Source organism: Salvia hispanica, chromosome 4 (genome assembly GCF_023119035.1).
Source record: "Salvia hispanica cultivar TCC Black 2014 chromosome 4, UniMelb_Shisp_WGS_1.0, whole genome shotgun sequence".
NCBI lineage: Eukaryota > Viridiplantae > Streptophyta > Magnoliopsida > Lamiales > Lamiaceae > Salvia > Salvia hispanica.
Window position 1 is genome coordinate 27,941,563 of NC_062968.1, and position 14,965 is coordinate 27,956,527.

Sequence of the window (14,965 nt, forward strand, 5' to 3'; positions counted from 1 at the left end):
TTTACAAATATTCACACGTTTCACCACTTGAATTGAGAGAACTTCATGCTATATTCAGATTTTGAAATACTGCTGTATTTATTTATTGTACTAATTTCTGTATTATGCACCATTAGATAAAGTATAATCGTAATAAATTAAATAAACAAATCACTGGTAATGATACTCTGTTGGTGAAATTGGCCGTTTATAGTTCAAATTTATGTATCAAATAGACAAATACTATTCATCATTAAGTACTCCATCTAATTCTAAGCCGACAGCTGAAAGATAAGCCCAACATTATTGTTGGGCCATTGTATAACTTGCCTTGGGCTTAAAATATTCATTTATAAGAAAATATCAAGCTTCTCACACCAAGTTAGTAGTACTATTTATTTATTAATAAAAAAAATATAAATGAAAGATAAAGAAATGTAAAAGATGAGCTGGAATCGATTTGAGGCCAATATTCCCCAATCTGCATGGAAAGTCGAGAAGCGGGTTTGTCGCTCATCTTAAGTCTAAACTCTAAACTCCTTAATGAAGTTTGACCACAATACTTATATTTGTGGTTATAATTTACAATTCCACTGTACTTTAACTTTTAAAATATATATAGGGTAAATTTAAAAACAAGTAGTATTGTTGATTTTTAATAGTGAACGACATTCGACATAGATAAAGAAAATAAATAATTGTCGTATTATTAGGGCCAAATGAGCATTATTTGCAAATATAAATCTATTAAAAATAGAGAATGCTACTATTTCGCTCTGATGAAAGAAGGTACGATATAATTGAAAATTTAATTAGTCCTAACCACATTTTGATTAGGACGGATGTACAACTTTTTGCCAAATTATATTAGCAAATACGGCATAATTTTCTTTCGTATTAAAACAAAATAATGTTATCCTATATTTCAATAATGTAAGATAATACAAGAAGTACTACCACTATTATTTTAAAATCTATAATTAACCCTACATCTCTAGAGAGAGAGTGGTGGTGGATGGACCCAATATAGAAGTTGAGAGGTGTAACCCTAAAGCAATAAATTATTTCCAAAGCTCTCGAGTGCACTCCCCCTTCATTGAATCATACTAATCACTTTAACTAAACTATCATCTACTTTTCTTCCATTTGCATCACTTTGCAACTTCCTTTTCCCGTCTATATGAGAGATAAATAATACTTGCTCATACCCTTTCTTTTCCAATTGGATTATATATTTAATACTATTTGATCTTATTTTATCAATTTTATATTTGCTTACATAAGATGAGTTTATCAATTTTATAAGGTCACATTGTTGAAAAAATCATCTAGTTTAGTTAAATTCTGAACAATCCCAAAGACTTTAAATTAAAACAATAGTTAATTATATCACAATTTTAACATATTCTTCAATTGTTTCATTGATCTCAGATTTGCGAGAAATTAAGTATGACGTGACAGACGTAAAGTATATCTAGTTGAAGCCACATTTTAAATTTTATGAATCAAAAAGACGTCGGTTAATAACCCTACACACTCATGTCTTTAATTTCTACATATATATGCGCCAATTCAGTAAATTGAGCAATGTAGGACGTCGGAACTTTAAACCATCAGAGAATTAATAAAAATATCAAAAATTATGATTTAATCAACTACTTTTAAATATTGCAGAATTGACTAGAAATTGACAGAACTTTATTGTTTTTGGTAGCATTTCTTACTATTAAGTTTGCCTTCAACTTCCACTATCAAAATTTGCACTCTCTCCTTGAAAAATAAACTTGTTTACAAATGAACTTGTTTAATTCTTTACCAAAGGAAAAAAAATGAACTTGCATGTTTAGCTGCAAAGAAAAGTACACTATCAAGAAGTGAGCATATAAAGTTTTCCATTAAACACCCGAGGAAAAAGCATAACCTCTTTATAGTGCTTGGGTCCGAAATTTTAATGTTTTCTTTAGTTTTAGCTCCTTTAATCAAAATTATGTCACAACTAACTTTCTTGTATCTATCGAAATATCTAAAACAATCTAACTTCTAGGATCTAACAAACTCATACAACATTTTATTGTGAACAAATTTATTAATTATAATGTCACTTAAGATGGTCTATATAAGGGTGGAATCAGGATATTATCTTGGATATATGGTGCAAAAATATTATAAATACATTTTTTTTGAAAATTTGAGGAGTATTTAATGATTTGTATATATGTTAAGACACTTAAGAGGAGGCATTTCATGGTGTAAAGATGGTCTATAGTGGTTGAGTGAGTATTCTTTAGATAAAATTTCACAAAGTTAAAATTTTAGTGACAATTTCTAGCTCACTTGATTTTTCAAGCGTTGTTTATAGATAGCAATTTCTAGCTACCTACAAGCTCCCTGCATGATTTAAAAAGAAGAATTTTTCTATTCACTTGGTTCATAAACAATTTCACCCTACCATACAACACTTGGAGAATCAATGCTTTTTTAGGTTGGTTAGTGGGAGCTCACCAAACACTTAAATTTATAATCAAACTTTTAAGTAAGGCAATACAAGGGCATGTTTGGTACCCACAATTACTTTATGTGGGATTTAATTGAAAAATAGCAATTGAGACTTATCTGGCATGGGCTCACCAAAGTGCATAAAGTATGATGGGATCATGAAACAAGTCTTGTGGGAACCAACTTTTTGCACTCATTTATTTTGAGGATTTGATTGTGTGGCACAAGAGTAAAGGCAAAGAAACTCACTACTTTTGTTAGCTGTGCATGACTGCATTATTATTTAGTTTATAGTTTTACATAAATGTAGTTGCCTCAAAATATTCTTTCTTTCAATGGATAAACATCATATGTACTTATATATATACATATTGATTCATTTTTTCCACATAAAATGCATTTTGCATGCATGAGGCTCCATTTTTAAGAGGTGAGGGGTAACATATATATACATGATACATATTGATTCATGTTTTTCTACATAAAGTGATTTTATATTCTACGAAAAATAGTTTTGATAATTGATGATATAAATTTTAATATAAAATTGATGGTTAAGAGAGTTTTTAAAAAAAATGTTGAAATATTGTCAATGAAAAAATGACATTAATCTCATTAGAGAAACAAATTTAATATAGATTAAATTTTAATGATCCGACTAAAATGGAAAAAATATTACTACTCCCTATTTTACGTGGTGGAATATAAGTATTTCTTTATATTTTCATTGCCGTTGATGTTACCTTATTATGTCTCTAATAATCATTTGCATCCCATTTCTCGATTGTGTTAGGTGGTTTCATACTCACCATTATTCTCTAAATTTGGTTAAATTTTGTTTATTCAATAATATTGAAAATAAGTAGTAAAAAATTGCTCTACAAATTTACATTTTTCTCAATTTTTTCATGATGAAATATTCCAATTTTCTATTTGTAATATATTGTTGATTAGACGCACACGTATTTTATATTGTTGACATGATTAAGTTATTTGCTAACTATATGGAGAAGATATAATAAAATTCACAGATGATCTCGTCGTCCTTGAATGTGTCGAATGCCACATTACATATAATTAATTCACAATTTTGACGATTGACTTAAATACACAATTTTTGTAACAACGAGTAACCCTTATAATTTATTGAAAATGTACTTTATCATGAATGATAGTAGTAATATATATCTAAATGGCACCTCCAACTCTAAGGTAAAAGAGGAAAAGGCACACAACAAAAAAGGGACAACCTTTAATGCCTCTCCCCCCCTCATTTCTTTTAAAACTTGAAAACCAATCACCAAAACACACAAACACAAAAACAAACTAACCTAAAACCACACCAATCCCATATACATCAAATCATCAAAAAATAAAGAATTGATAAAAATGAGAGGCAGAGAAGGCAAAGGCCCTCCTCCTCCCTCCACCGATCTCCTCGTATGCTTCCCTACTCGGGCTCACCTCTCCCTCATGCCCAAGCCCGTCTCCTCCAGCCCGGCCCGCCCCCACCACCGCCGCCGCCCCTCCCTCCTCAAATCCTCCACCAACAACGAGGCTGACTCCGAGCCCACCTCCCCGAAAGTGACATGCGCCGGCCAAATCAAGGTCCGCTCCTCAAAGCCCAATTCCTGCAAAAACTGGCAATCCGTCATGGAGGAGATCGAGCGGATGCGCAAGCAGAAGAAGCGCCCCCCCTGGGCCGCCGCGCTGGGCTTCAAGAAGGAGGCCTTGCAGTTTCTAACATGCCTGCGCAACCTCCGCTTCGACTTCCGCTGCTTCGGATCCATCCCCGCCGCCGAGATCAGCTCCGACGACGACGAAGAAGAAGAAGAAGAATTAGACAACAAGGGCTCCTCTGGAGGAGCTGTGTTTTCCAAGTGGTTCATGATTTTGCAAGAGGAGAACAATAGTCAATTGAGGAAAGAGGAGAGTGTGGTTGAAGTGGTTGAAGAGGCGGCGCCGCCGGCGAATGCGCTGATGCTGATGCGCTGCAGGTCGGCGCCGGCGAAGAGCTGGCTGGAGGAGAGAGAAGAAGAAAAAGAAGAAGAAGAAGAAGAAGAAGAAGAAGAAGAAGAAGAAGAGAAGGGGGCGGAATTTTGTGAATTTGCGGTGGAGATTGGGAAGGAGGATTGGATTCAAGAGAGGATTTGCAGAAGCAGGAGTTGGAAGAGATGATGATGCTTTGAGAGATGTCATTACGGTTTCATTTTTTTTTATTTTTTTTTTATGATTAAATAGTTTGTGTTAAGACATAAAAGTGATTTATATTTGTATGTGGTTTTTATGTGTACTAATTTGTGTACAGCAAGCCATTTTTCCATTTTAATTGTCATTTCATATATGTATAAATGCACAATTGCAAATTTTATCTTACCGCCATAAGCCCATACTGTACTATATATCTCTGTCTACAAACTATATTCATATAAATAGTAGTAGTAATATTTATGACTGATTTTTAAAAAGTACTCCTACTATAGAAAAAGAGTGTATATTTATCATCATGGGTCAAAGTTTATTTTAGAATTTTACTCACTACTATAGAAAAAATTATGCATTTTAATCAACTTTCAGTATGTCTCGTATATTTGCAATCAACAGTTAAAAAACATGAATTTTAATGTTTTTCTCAATCTTTCCATTACAAGTTTCCTAGTGTAATATAATACTCCATCCGTTCCATAGTAATGGAGGCAAAACTTTTCGGCACGGAGATTAAGAAAAATTGTGTTAGGTGAGTTAAATAAAGAGAGAATAAAGTGGAAAATGAAAAAGGTAGAGAGATGAAGAGAGATAAAAGTAAGAGAGAATAAAGTAGATGCGGAAAAATGTATTGACTTTTACTAAAAAGGGAAATGACTCTATTACTATGGAACGGAGGGAGTATCAATTTGGTACACATGTGATTCAAATTGATGACATGGTTGAATTTTTGTTAAGTGCACATGTTTAGTGGTAATTTTCACGAACTTTGAAAGTAAATGTTAAAAATCTCAAACTTTTGAAACTATGCAATTTTCCTAACTTGACCCGATTAGAAAATTTTTCATAGACATTGATCTGATGTGGATAGCCGTACGTGATATGGCATAGTCTCAATTACAAATGAAACGATGTCGATTTAACGCTGAAATTTTTGATTTGATATTGAACATATGTGCCTAATCGAATAAAATATGCCTCGTAAACCTGTCGGGTTTGAAGAATGACCCACCGTGGAAAATTGACACTAATCTTAAATTTTGTGATTTTTTTATCACTTTCAGAGTTAGCGGAAAATGCCAAAATTCACTCAAAGATCATGGAGTAAAATATAAGCACAATATCCCTTTTTAAATTACAAGATGAACAGAACTTAATTAAAAATCATGAATTTCTGATCATTTTTCCTTGTATAAATTCTAAAATTCGTGCAAAATAATATTTCTACAATTTATATGCATGAATGGAGAATTATGAACAATGGCTCCTACAATTAGGTTTCTTGTTTTCACTTTCCTTTTTTGGGAGTATTATGTGTTACATAAGTATGTACAAATATAAGCATACAGACTGGATATTTATGTATTTTATTGTAAACCCTATTGTTTGTTCTAGGAGGTGATGTTATTGGAATTTGAAATTCGGAAACATGTAATATTTTTTCTTTTCCAAGATGGATTTCTTTATTTATAATCAGTGAGTATTGTTGTTTTCTGATAAAAGTAGTTATAACCATATTTTTTTTGATCGATTTTACATATCATAATACACTTATTTAATTATTTATTGTAGTTTGAGGGATCCAATCTTTTTAACAAATTTATAAACATTGAAAGTGGTGACCACATCAAGAACGTAACGTGGAGCAATAATCAAGTGAGGATGAAATGATGAAAATATTCTTTACACTAAGCGGAATTTTAGGTAGTATACAAATCTCAAAAGTGTTACAGATGTTACTTTTTCATAATTCTCAATAGTTAATTACGAACTTTAATATTCAAATTTTTGGGGATTGATACACATACAATTCCATCATTTGCTTCGTCATCCACATATTATACCTACTCAAATATATACATCAACTTTTCCAAGTAGTACATAATTATTTTATTTTATACATAAATATCCGTTGAAATAATTACAAAAGGTTAATTATAAATAGTTTTCCACAAATACTTTGAAAAGGTTTCATAAAATAACAGATTTGTACTATATATTTGAGGTTATTTAATTTCGATAATATAAAATATAACGTCTTAATTAAGATCACAAAACTAAGTAACGAAAATAAAGTGTCTTAAAAAACTTGAATTTTAGTATTAGGCAACAATTAAGGCTTGTGGACATAAATATTTTCTATCGAAAACATTACGTTATTTTATTTCATATAGCATAATTATTAATGCTGCATTTTTTAAAAATCTATTTACTCAGAAATTTAAGTGGACCTAGATTCCAAGCCCAAATATAATGGGCTTTTTTATATTTAATAATTAATGCTGCATTTTTAAATTTATTTACTCTGAAATTTAAGTGGGCCTTAGATTCTTAAAGCCCTGCAAATAATGGGCTTAGAAGCCCAACAATGGTTCATTATTTGAAATGTCAAAATGAAAATGACAAATTTTTTTTTTGGAAATTAATGGACTGAATATATAAAAATTAGATTATTGTATTAGTTTTGATGATATACACTTAATATGGAGTATCATATATGCATGGTATTTTTAAAATAATACTACTAACGTAAATAAATTTTCTTAAGATACAATTATATTATAATTTATACCCCATGTTTTCCGCTAGATTCGTCGGAGTGCGTGGACTTAAATTAGTTTTTGTTCATTTACATGTTTATATAAATAAATATAGACTTTTGTTCATTCCATCAACTAGTCATGGATCGATAATCATTAATTCGCTCTTCATTGGCTAAAAAATACACAATTTATACAAAAATAAATATCACTATCAACCCAAAGAAGGGGTTACACGCGTTTCATTTTCGTACAACGAAAATATGTCACTTTTAGGTTGGATGTTACCACTATCATACCCCATTGCTAAATTAATAGAATTATGAAATACTCCTACATTTTTCCAAACTTAGGAATAAAGGTGGAATAAAATAGCCGCAATTTTCAAATATTCCTGAACGAAATACGTGGGGAATTCGGATCTTAAAAGTTGGGAATTTGATAGAGTTGGCCAATGCCTCCACCAAAAGGAATATAATAATTTTTTAAACTACATAAAATCCAACAGATTTTTATATAATTCGGTTAGCAAAATATTTCTCTGACGTGCAAGTTCTTAAGTGTGTGTATTCAAAAGGGAGAGTTTTTTTATAGTTGCAGCTAACAGAAATGTGGTTGAACTAATCAATCCAAATAGTTAATTTTTAACTATATATCAGCAAAATAAAAATTAAATGGAAATCAACCAACTCTTAATTAAACTATGCAGAAATCGAGATTTGAAAAGAATATAACGTGAAGATTGTGGGAGAATATTCAAACATGTGTAGCAGCTACGGTTAGGCTTTATCAAAATTACATGTTAATATATATGTAATCATTTGTTTTATTCACTAATAATATCTTGAAGATGTTGATCTCAATATTTTTTTGGGGGGGATAATAGTAATATAATACATTTGGTAACTTGTCCAATAATCTTTCAATTAATATTTACATTTTACACTCAAATAAATTAAATTAATCCGTCGGTGTTTATGATTATATATTCTTTTCAAACATGAATATAATGCCAGAATATATACAAAATTACAAACTATATTATTCGCCAACATGCAAATAAATAATGCAGCAGGTGTAAATGATGATTTTGAGCTCAATTATTGTTCAAATTAAACGAATATTTATTACTTCCCAGAAATATAAATTAACACCTGAATTAAATCTGTAACCACATATAATTAGCTACAAGGAATAATAATTAAATAGACACTAAAAAAAGGAAGGAAAGAGCATCAAATGTGTACGTACTCTACTTTCCAATATTCGAATACTCATTTAGATCTTGAAATTAACGTGACGGCGGCGGAGGGCGGTGCTTAACACGGCGGCGGCGGCGGCGTTACCAACCATCTAATTGCAATTTGTCCTTGTTAACCTACCTTTTTACCCAAACTTAGGCAATTTTAATTAACCTAGCCACCTACACTGATTCCCTTAATTAATTAAACTCATAGTACTTTATTTCTTGTAGCCCACTATTCCGATTAATGAATGTATAGTGTTTACCAAATTAAATTATCTAGAGTCGACTATATTACGATACATCGTTATACATCGATGTTTTTTGACAGTAGTATTGTAGTAGATCATATCAATTTCATTAATTAAGATAAAATAAAACAATTGCCAAATTAGCAAAATAAATATAAAAAAGTGAATTGAATAAGTTAGTGGAATATGAGTTTCACTTATATATCTACTAATTTTATAATAAAATGTGGGTGAAATAAATTGGTGGAATGTGACGCCTACTTACAATAAAAGTGAAATATGACTCTTATTCAGCAACCGGCGTAAATGGCAAAACAAAACTCTTATCATAAATTTTTCAATTTCTCCATTGTCTCATAACCAAAAAAATCTAATAGTATTCCATTTGTGTCTTTAGTAGTTTTTCTTGCCTTGTTGGTCTGTTTTCGGATGGTCAGTTAAAAAACACTATCCAGAGACTATACATCAATAAACGAAGACGAAGGCACGTAGGATGCTGATGTTTTGTCTAGACAATTCAAAGAGGGATAACAGCAATTATTTCCATCTACTTGGACACTTTCTGAGATTTCTCATGAAATTCGAAAATATTCAATTAAATCACAAACTTTTGAGTCGTGTGTAATTTTCTCAACCCTTATTTTTTTGGTGAAATTTACCTGACGTGTCACGCCGATAAATCTATGTGAAATACGTTCAAAAATCTAATTTTTGAGTATTTATATAATATATTTAATTATATATGCTACAGTAAAACGGTCCGACCAGTGGTTGGACCGGTCAGACCAGTTGAACCGTAAACCAGTAGCTTTGCCGGTACGTTTGCCGGTCCAGTTTTTAAAACATTTGCTAATAACTATTTTGAGCTAGATACATGGAGATTTAAAAAAAAAATGATTTTATTTATAAATATATAGTTGTAATTTTTGTGAATATTATCTCATATTGGAGTACCTTTCTCTCTCTTTCATTTTCCTTCAATTCACACTCAACATCAAACTGGCCAACCATTTTCTCTCACTTTCAGTGTGTGTGTGTTTGAGTTTGACCCGTCGCCACCTACCGGCAGCTTCCTTCCTCTGCTCCAATCCCGGTCCCACCACCCCTCTTTTCTTTTAATGGCGTAAACAAAATGCAATCCTCTTTTTTTAACTGCCTTTATTTAATCTCTCCTCTTCTCTCCTTTCACCCCTTTTTTTTCCACCTCCCAAAACCCTAGTACTTCCCATGAGACCTACACCAATCTCTCTCTCTAAACCAATTCATGAGAGAGAAAGGATGAACTCATTCATCATAGATACATGTGTGTTTGTATGACTGTGATATTTATGCTTATATATGTGAAGCTTTTTTTTGTCTGATTTGGAGGAGATGGTGTGATCTTACCTTTTACATGCAGTTTTCCTCAGATTCTCTCTCCTTTTCCTCTTCAACTTTTGCAACCATCACTTTCTGCTTGCTGCTGCTGGTTTACCAACTCCATCAATAACACCATCTTTAAGACTTTAAGCACCTCTCCCTCTCCATCCCTCTCTCTAGAAATTGATCGATTCAGCCATGGATTCCGGCAATAGCGGGAGTATGCAGTCGTCAAGCGGCGGCGATGATCAGGAATTCGATTCCAGCTCCTCTTTCCTCACCGCTCCGCACAATTTCGGCGGAATTACCGCGCCGCAGTTTCTCTCTCATCAAAGCCCCAATTTCTTCGACCCTAATCTCACGCAGAGCCTCGATCACGCCGGTGGATACGCCAACGCCAGCGCCAACGACGGCGATCTGATTTGGTCGAGGGGATTGAGATCGGAGAATCAATCCTTCGCGAATCTCGGAAATTCGGCGCTGCCGGCGCGGCCGCAGCAGGTTGCGGCGGCTCCGCCGCAGCCGCAGCAGGCGAGAAACCCTAAGAAGCGGACGCGAGCGTCGCGGCGGGCGCCGACGACGGTGCTCACCACTGACACCACCAATTTCAGGCAAATGGTGCAGGAGTTCACCGGCATCCCCGCCGCGCCGTTCTCCGGCGGTTCGCCGTACTCGCGGCGGCTCGATCTGTTCTCCGCCGCATCGGCGCTGAGATCCGCCGTGCATCTGGACGGCCTCGGGCCTCTCTACCCTCTCCGCCCCGCCGCGCATAAGATCCTCTCCCCGTTCTCCTCCTCCTCCGCCGCGCCGCCGCCTCAATTTCTGAACTCCACAATGATCGACGCCATCGTTCCGACGACGATCGCAAACAACAACAACAACAACAACACCGCGTCCACATCGAACGTCAATCCGAACAATTTCCAGCTCTATCAACACCACAGCATTAACACTCCACAAATGAATTTCTCGAATTTGAGCGGCTTCCTCAGCCGCGACGGCGGCGCATCCGCCTCCTCCGCCGCGGCGCAACACGACGATCTGAGCATGTGGAAAAGCGGCGAATCGGTGCGGAATAACGATCCGATTCAACAAAATCTGCCAGAATTCAACAACAACAACATAAACAGCGGTGGATCGCAGAATTACAATTTGAATGTTGCAGAAAAAGGAATGGAGAATGCTGCTTCGTCCACTGCAGAAGGTACAGTTGCTTCATGGATTTGTCCTTCCGATTAAATCAAGATTTTTTTTCTTTATTTGTAGATTAAGTTAAAGTAATTACGGATTAGTTCGTTAATTAATATATTTGTATACATGGATATTTTTTTGTGGTTTTAATTTTATGATACTGTTTATTATCACTCTTCAGTTCACCGTGATTTTCGGGATTTTTTGAATTTTTATTAATAATTGCAGTACTGTGATGCGGCTGCTTTACTGTTCTTTTAAATATCTCAAGGCCCAATTATTTATGAATATCTTTTTCGTATTAATTAATCTTTAGATATTGATAAGAAAGTGAAATGTGAGATGGATTAGAACACAAGAAGATGATGTTTTGGAGCTTCAAATTTTCATAAATAAATAAATCTACTATTTTTCATTATCTTATTGTTTCTTCCCACCAACCCCCATTTGATAGAAAGGGATAAATTGGAGAATATACATAAAATAATGGGGGTTGTATTAGCTCGTGCCACGTCCAAATACAGTGTATTAGGACTGCGACAAAATTAATTTTCAAAGTCATTTTCAGATATTATAGTTTTAAATTGTTATGCAAGATAGCTAATTATAGATATAAATAAAGAATTAGGATTGGAAATAACAGAGTTTTTACATTGTATATTAGTCATTACTGCATATTTGTCATATTTGTAAATGGCATTCTAATTTAAGTTTTTTTAGCATTCGACGTTTGATTAAAGTATATTTTCCAAATTTTGACTTAAAAGACGTCATCAACCTGAGAAGATTTCGGCATTGCAAAATAAACTTTATTGTGGAGGTGTGTTTAAAACAGTTCAAGACAAAAATAATTATAGGCAAAAATAAATTCTCTATCCAATATCATTATAGGCAAAAATAATTATACGCATAATAAACTTACAATATCTTCACGCCGAAAGAAGTTCTAAATAATAATTACAACAAACAATTGAGATAAAATCAAACAACCACATATATCAATAAATATGAATAAAGTATTGATCAGATAACCACAAATGACAAACTTTCAAATTTTGCAAAGTCAACTATGTATTTTCTACTAGAAGAAATCAGCAAAATAAAATACTATCATTTAATGAGTTTTATGTCATTTGGAGTAATCTTACAAAAGATAGTGAAGTGTGTATATATTTCTTGCTTTTAATATAATAACCCGTGTAAAATATAATGATTTGAGAAACTTCTCATATTTTTATTTCGTTGTATATTTCACACATATTGTACGTTGTAAATTTATTAACTATTTGATATAAATGAATGAACATATTGATATATTTCAGTATTCCACGGTGCCCATGCATTTATCAACCGTGGGTATAGGACTATAGGAGTATGTGAGAATGTGTTACTATTTGATATTTATACTATGCAATTAAGATTATCGATAAATATCATACTTATTTGTGTAAAATTCCAACATAATATATGACGTTGTCGCATCATTTTATAGACATGCTAATTTGATTCTCTTATATAAGTATATTTTACCAATAAAAGCGTCAAAATATATGCCCAAAAGGAGAATATCAAATGTGGATAAATACGAATGTTGATTTTGAGCTAGACTGATAAATTAAATGTGGAAAATCAAGTATTTCTAATCTCACCAGGTCCTAAATCCTATAGATAGCACCGAGAAAATTATTTTGGTGTATTTATAATTTATTTAATAAATTAGTATATTTTATAATCCAATATATGAGTGACATGAATTATGATTTTGAATGCGTTATGCAACTTTTTTGTACTCATCGTGAATAAAAAAGCGTACTCCTATTGTTAAAAAAAACATTAAATTTTCAGGCATATTTAAATGACAAAAAAATTAGAAATATGACATATGAAAATTGTAGCCTGACATGTGCACTGCAATTTAATCATTATGTGTGCTGCACGAGTTTGTTGAAATTGATGTAAAAATGAGTGTGCAATTAATTACTCTAACTATGATAACAAATGATGGCAAAATATCTAGTCGGTAAAAAAGTTTAATAGTAGCTCCTTCCACCCTGCCCTAACTCTGCTGTCCTGCAATAGGAGTCCTACAATAGAAGTCCATATTTAACATAAATTGTGGAGTAGTATTTAAAAATAAATAAAAATTAAATAGAAAAAAGGTTAATAAAACATTGGTCATACTTTAATTATAATGAAATATTAGTGAAATAATATTAGAAAAATCCAAGGCCCATTGTCAGAATAATAAAAAAGCAAATGAAACATTTATTGGTGAGACGGATGAGAATGACAAAATAGTATGTTTATTATGGCTGAGGGAGTAGAAAATAATTAACCAATCATTTTAGAAATTGTATATACGTACATTATTGCAATTGTCATATTAATTCATGTGAAGCTTAATTATAAATATTCACGTTCAAAGTTATATAGTATTAAGCTGTGTTTAGCTCAATTTAATCTGCCAATTAAAGACAACCAATTGTAGCTACAAATTTATAAAAATATGATACATATATAATAGCAATAACAATTGTTATGTTATTGTTATTGTTATTGTTATTGTTATTATTATAAATAGATAACAACATGTTTGGCTCCACATTTGTTTCGTTTGCAACTTATGAGATTTTAGAGATCAAGCAATAAACAAATATTCTTGCAATTAAAAAACACTATGCCCCTTAAAGTGGAACATCGTGTTCGCTTTTATCTTCATATATTTTTGATAAAGGCTTACCAATTCTCATGTGTCAATTTTCATATGTACAATATTATATTGTTCAAATATTTATTTGTTTATATATATACATGCGGCGATATTAGAAAAGTAATGGTGACAATTATATATACTAAATGACATTAATTAATATTCCATGCAAAAATAATGTCAACTATCATATTTATATTCTTCTATTTTTCACAGTTTGTTAGAGTAACAAATATTATGATGGGGCATATAGTTAATAATTGAAGATACTAAACCTAAGATTCTCTAAAGATTGAATAAAATAAAGAAAAATTTAGAGAAAAAAGAGGATATAAAATGACATGAAATGAAAGATGAGAATATGATTACCGTGGAGAATTTGAAGAGATTTGGGGCCTCCCCAATTTTTGATAAGATATACACATAATTATTAATATATGGTGACATGTGACATGGTTTGGTGGGGGCCAACTTCTTGAGAATAAGAGAAAATTGGTGTAGCTTTTGCAATTATATATGAATGTTTCTCTCATTTTTTTCAATTTTTCCCACTCTCTTAGCACGTGTGACATTTTCATTTTATATAGTATGTTTTTGCAAATAACCTAAATACTATTGATGGAACTCGTGTGCTGATCAACTTGACCGTTGTCCTTCACTTTTTTAATTTTATTTGGGGGGTTTTTCATTACATATAACACAATCAAAATCAACTGAAATAATTTTTTGGGTTCATATTAGTAAAAGTTGCATTTTCCCAATAATATATTATATATGTCATAAAATGATAAAGTATTCAGATGCAAAAAAAAAGAAAAAAAAGAAAAAGGAAGAAGTCACGTGGTAACATAAATAATATTTTTTTGTCCTATAATATTTTATTTTTCTTTATCAATTATTCACCTTTTTTATGTTACATACAATTACATAGTATTATAAAAATTATTTGCTCTAACCAAAAAATTGAGAGTTCGAATCACCTCAATAGTTT

At 32.2% G+C, this 14,965-nt stretch overlaps 2 protein-coding genes across 2 annotated transcripts; both read left to right on the forward strand.

Annotated features, from left to right (window-relative positions):
• Positions 1–3,754: 3,754 nt before the first annotated feature.
• LOC125219821 lies at positions 3,755–4,798 on the forward strand. Its single transcript, XM_048121894.1, has one exon. The coding sequence runs from the start codon at positions 3,865–3,867 to the stop codon at positions 4,651–4,653; it is 789 nt and encodes a 262-aa protein (XP_047977851.1). The 5' UTR covers positions 3,755–3,864; the 3' UTR covers positions 4,654–4,798.
• A 5,473-nt stretch (positions 4,799–10,271) lies between these two features.
• Positions 10,272–11,312, forward strand: LOC125220824. Its single transcript, XM_048122960.1, has one exon. It carries the CDS (start codon positions 10,272–10,274, stop codon positions 11,310–11,312), a length of 1,041 nt encoding a protein of 346 aa, XP_047978917.1.
• The last annotated feature ends 3,653 nt before the right edge of the window (positions 11,313–14,965 follow it).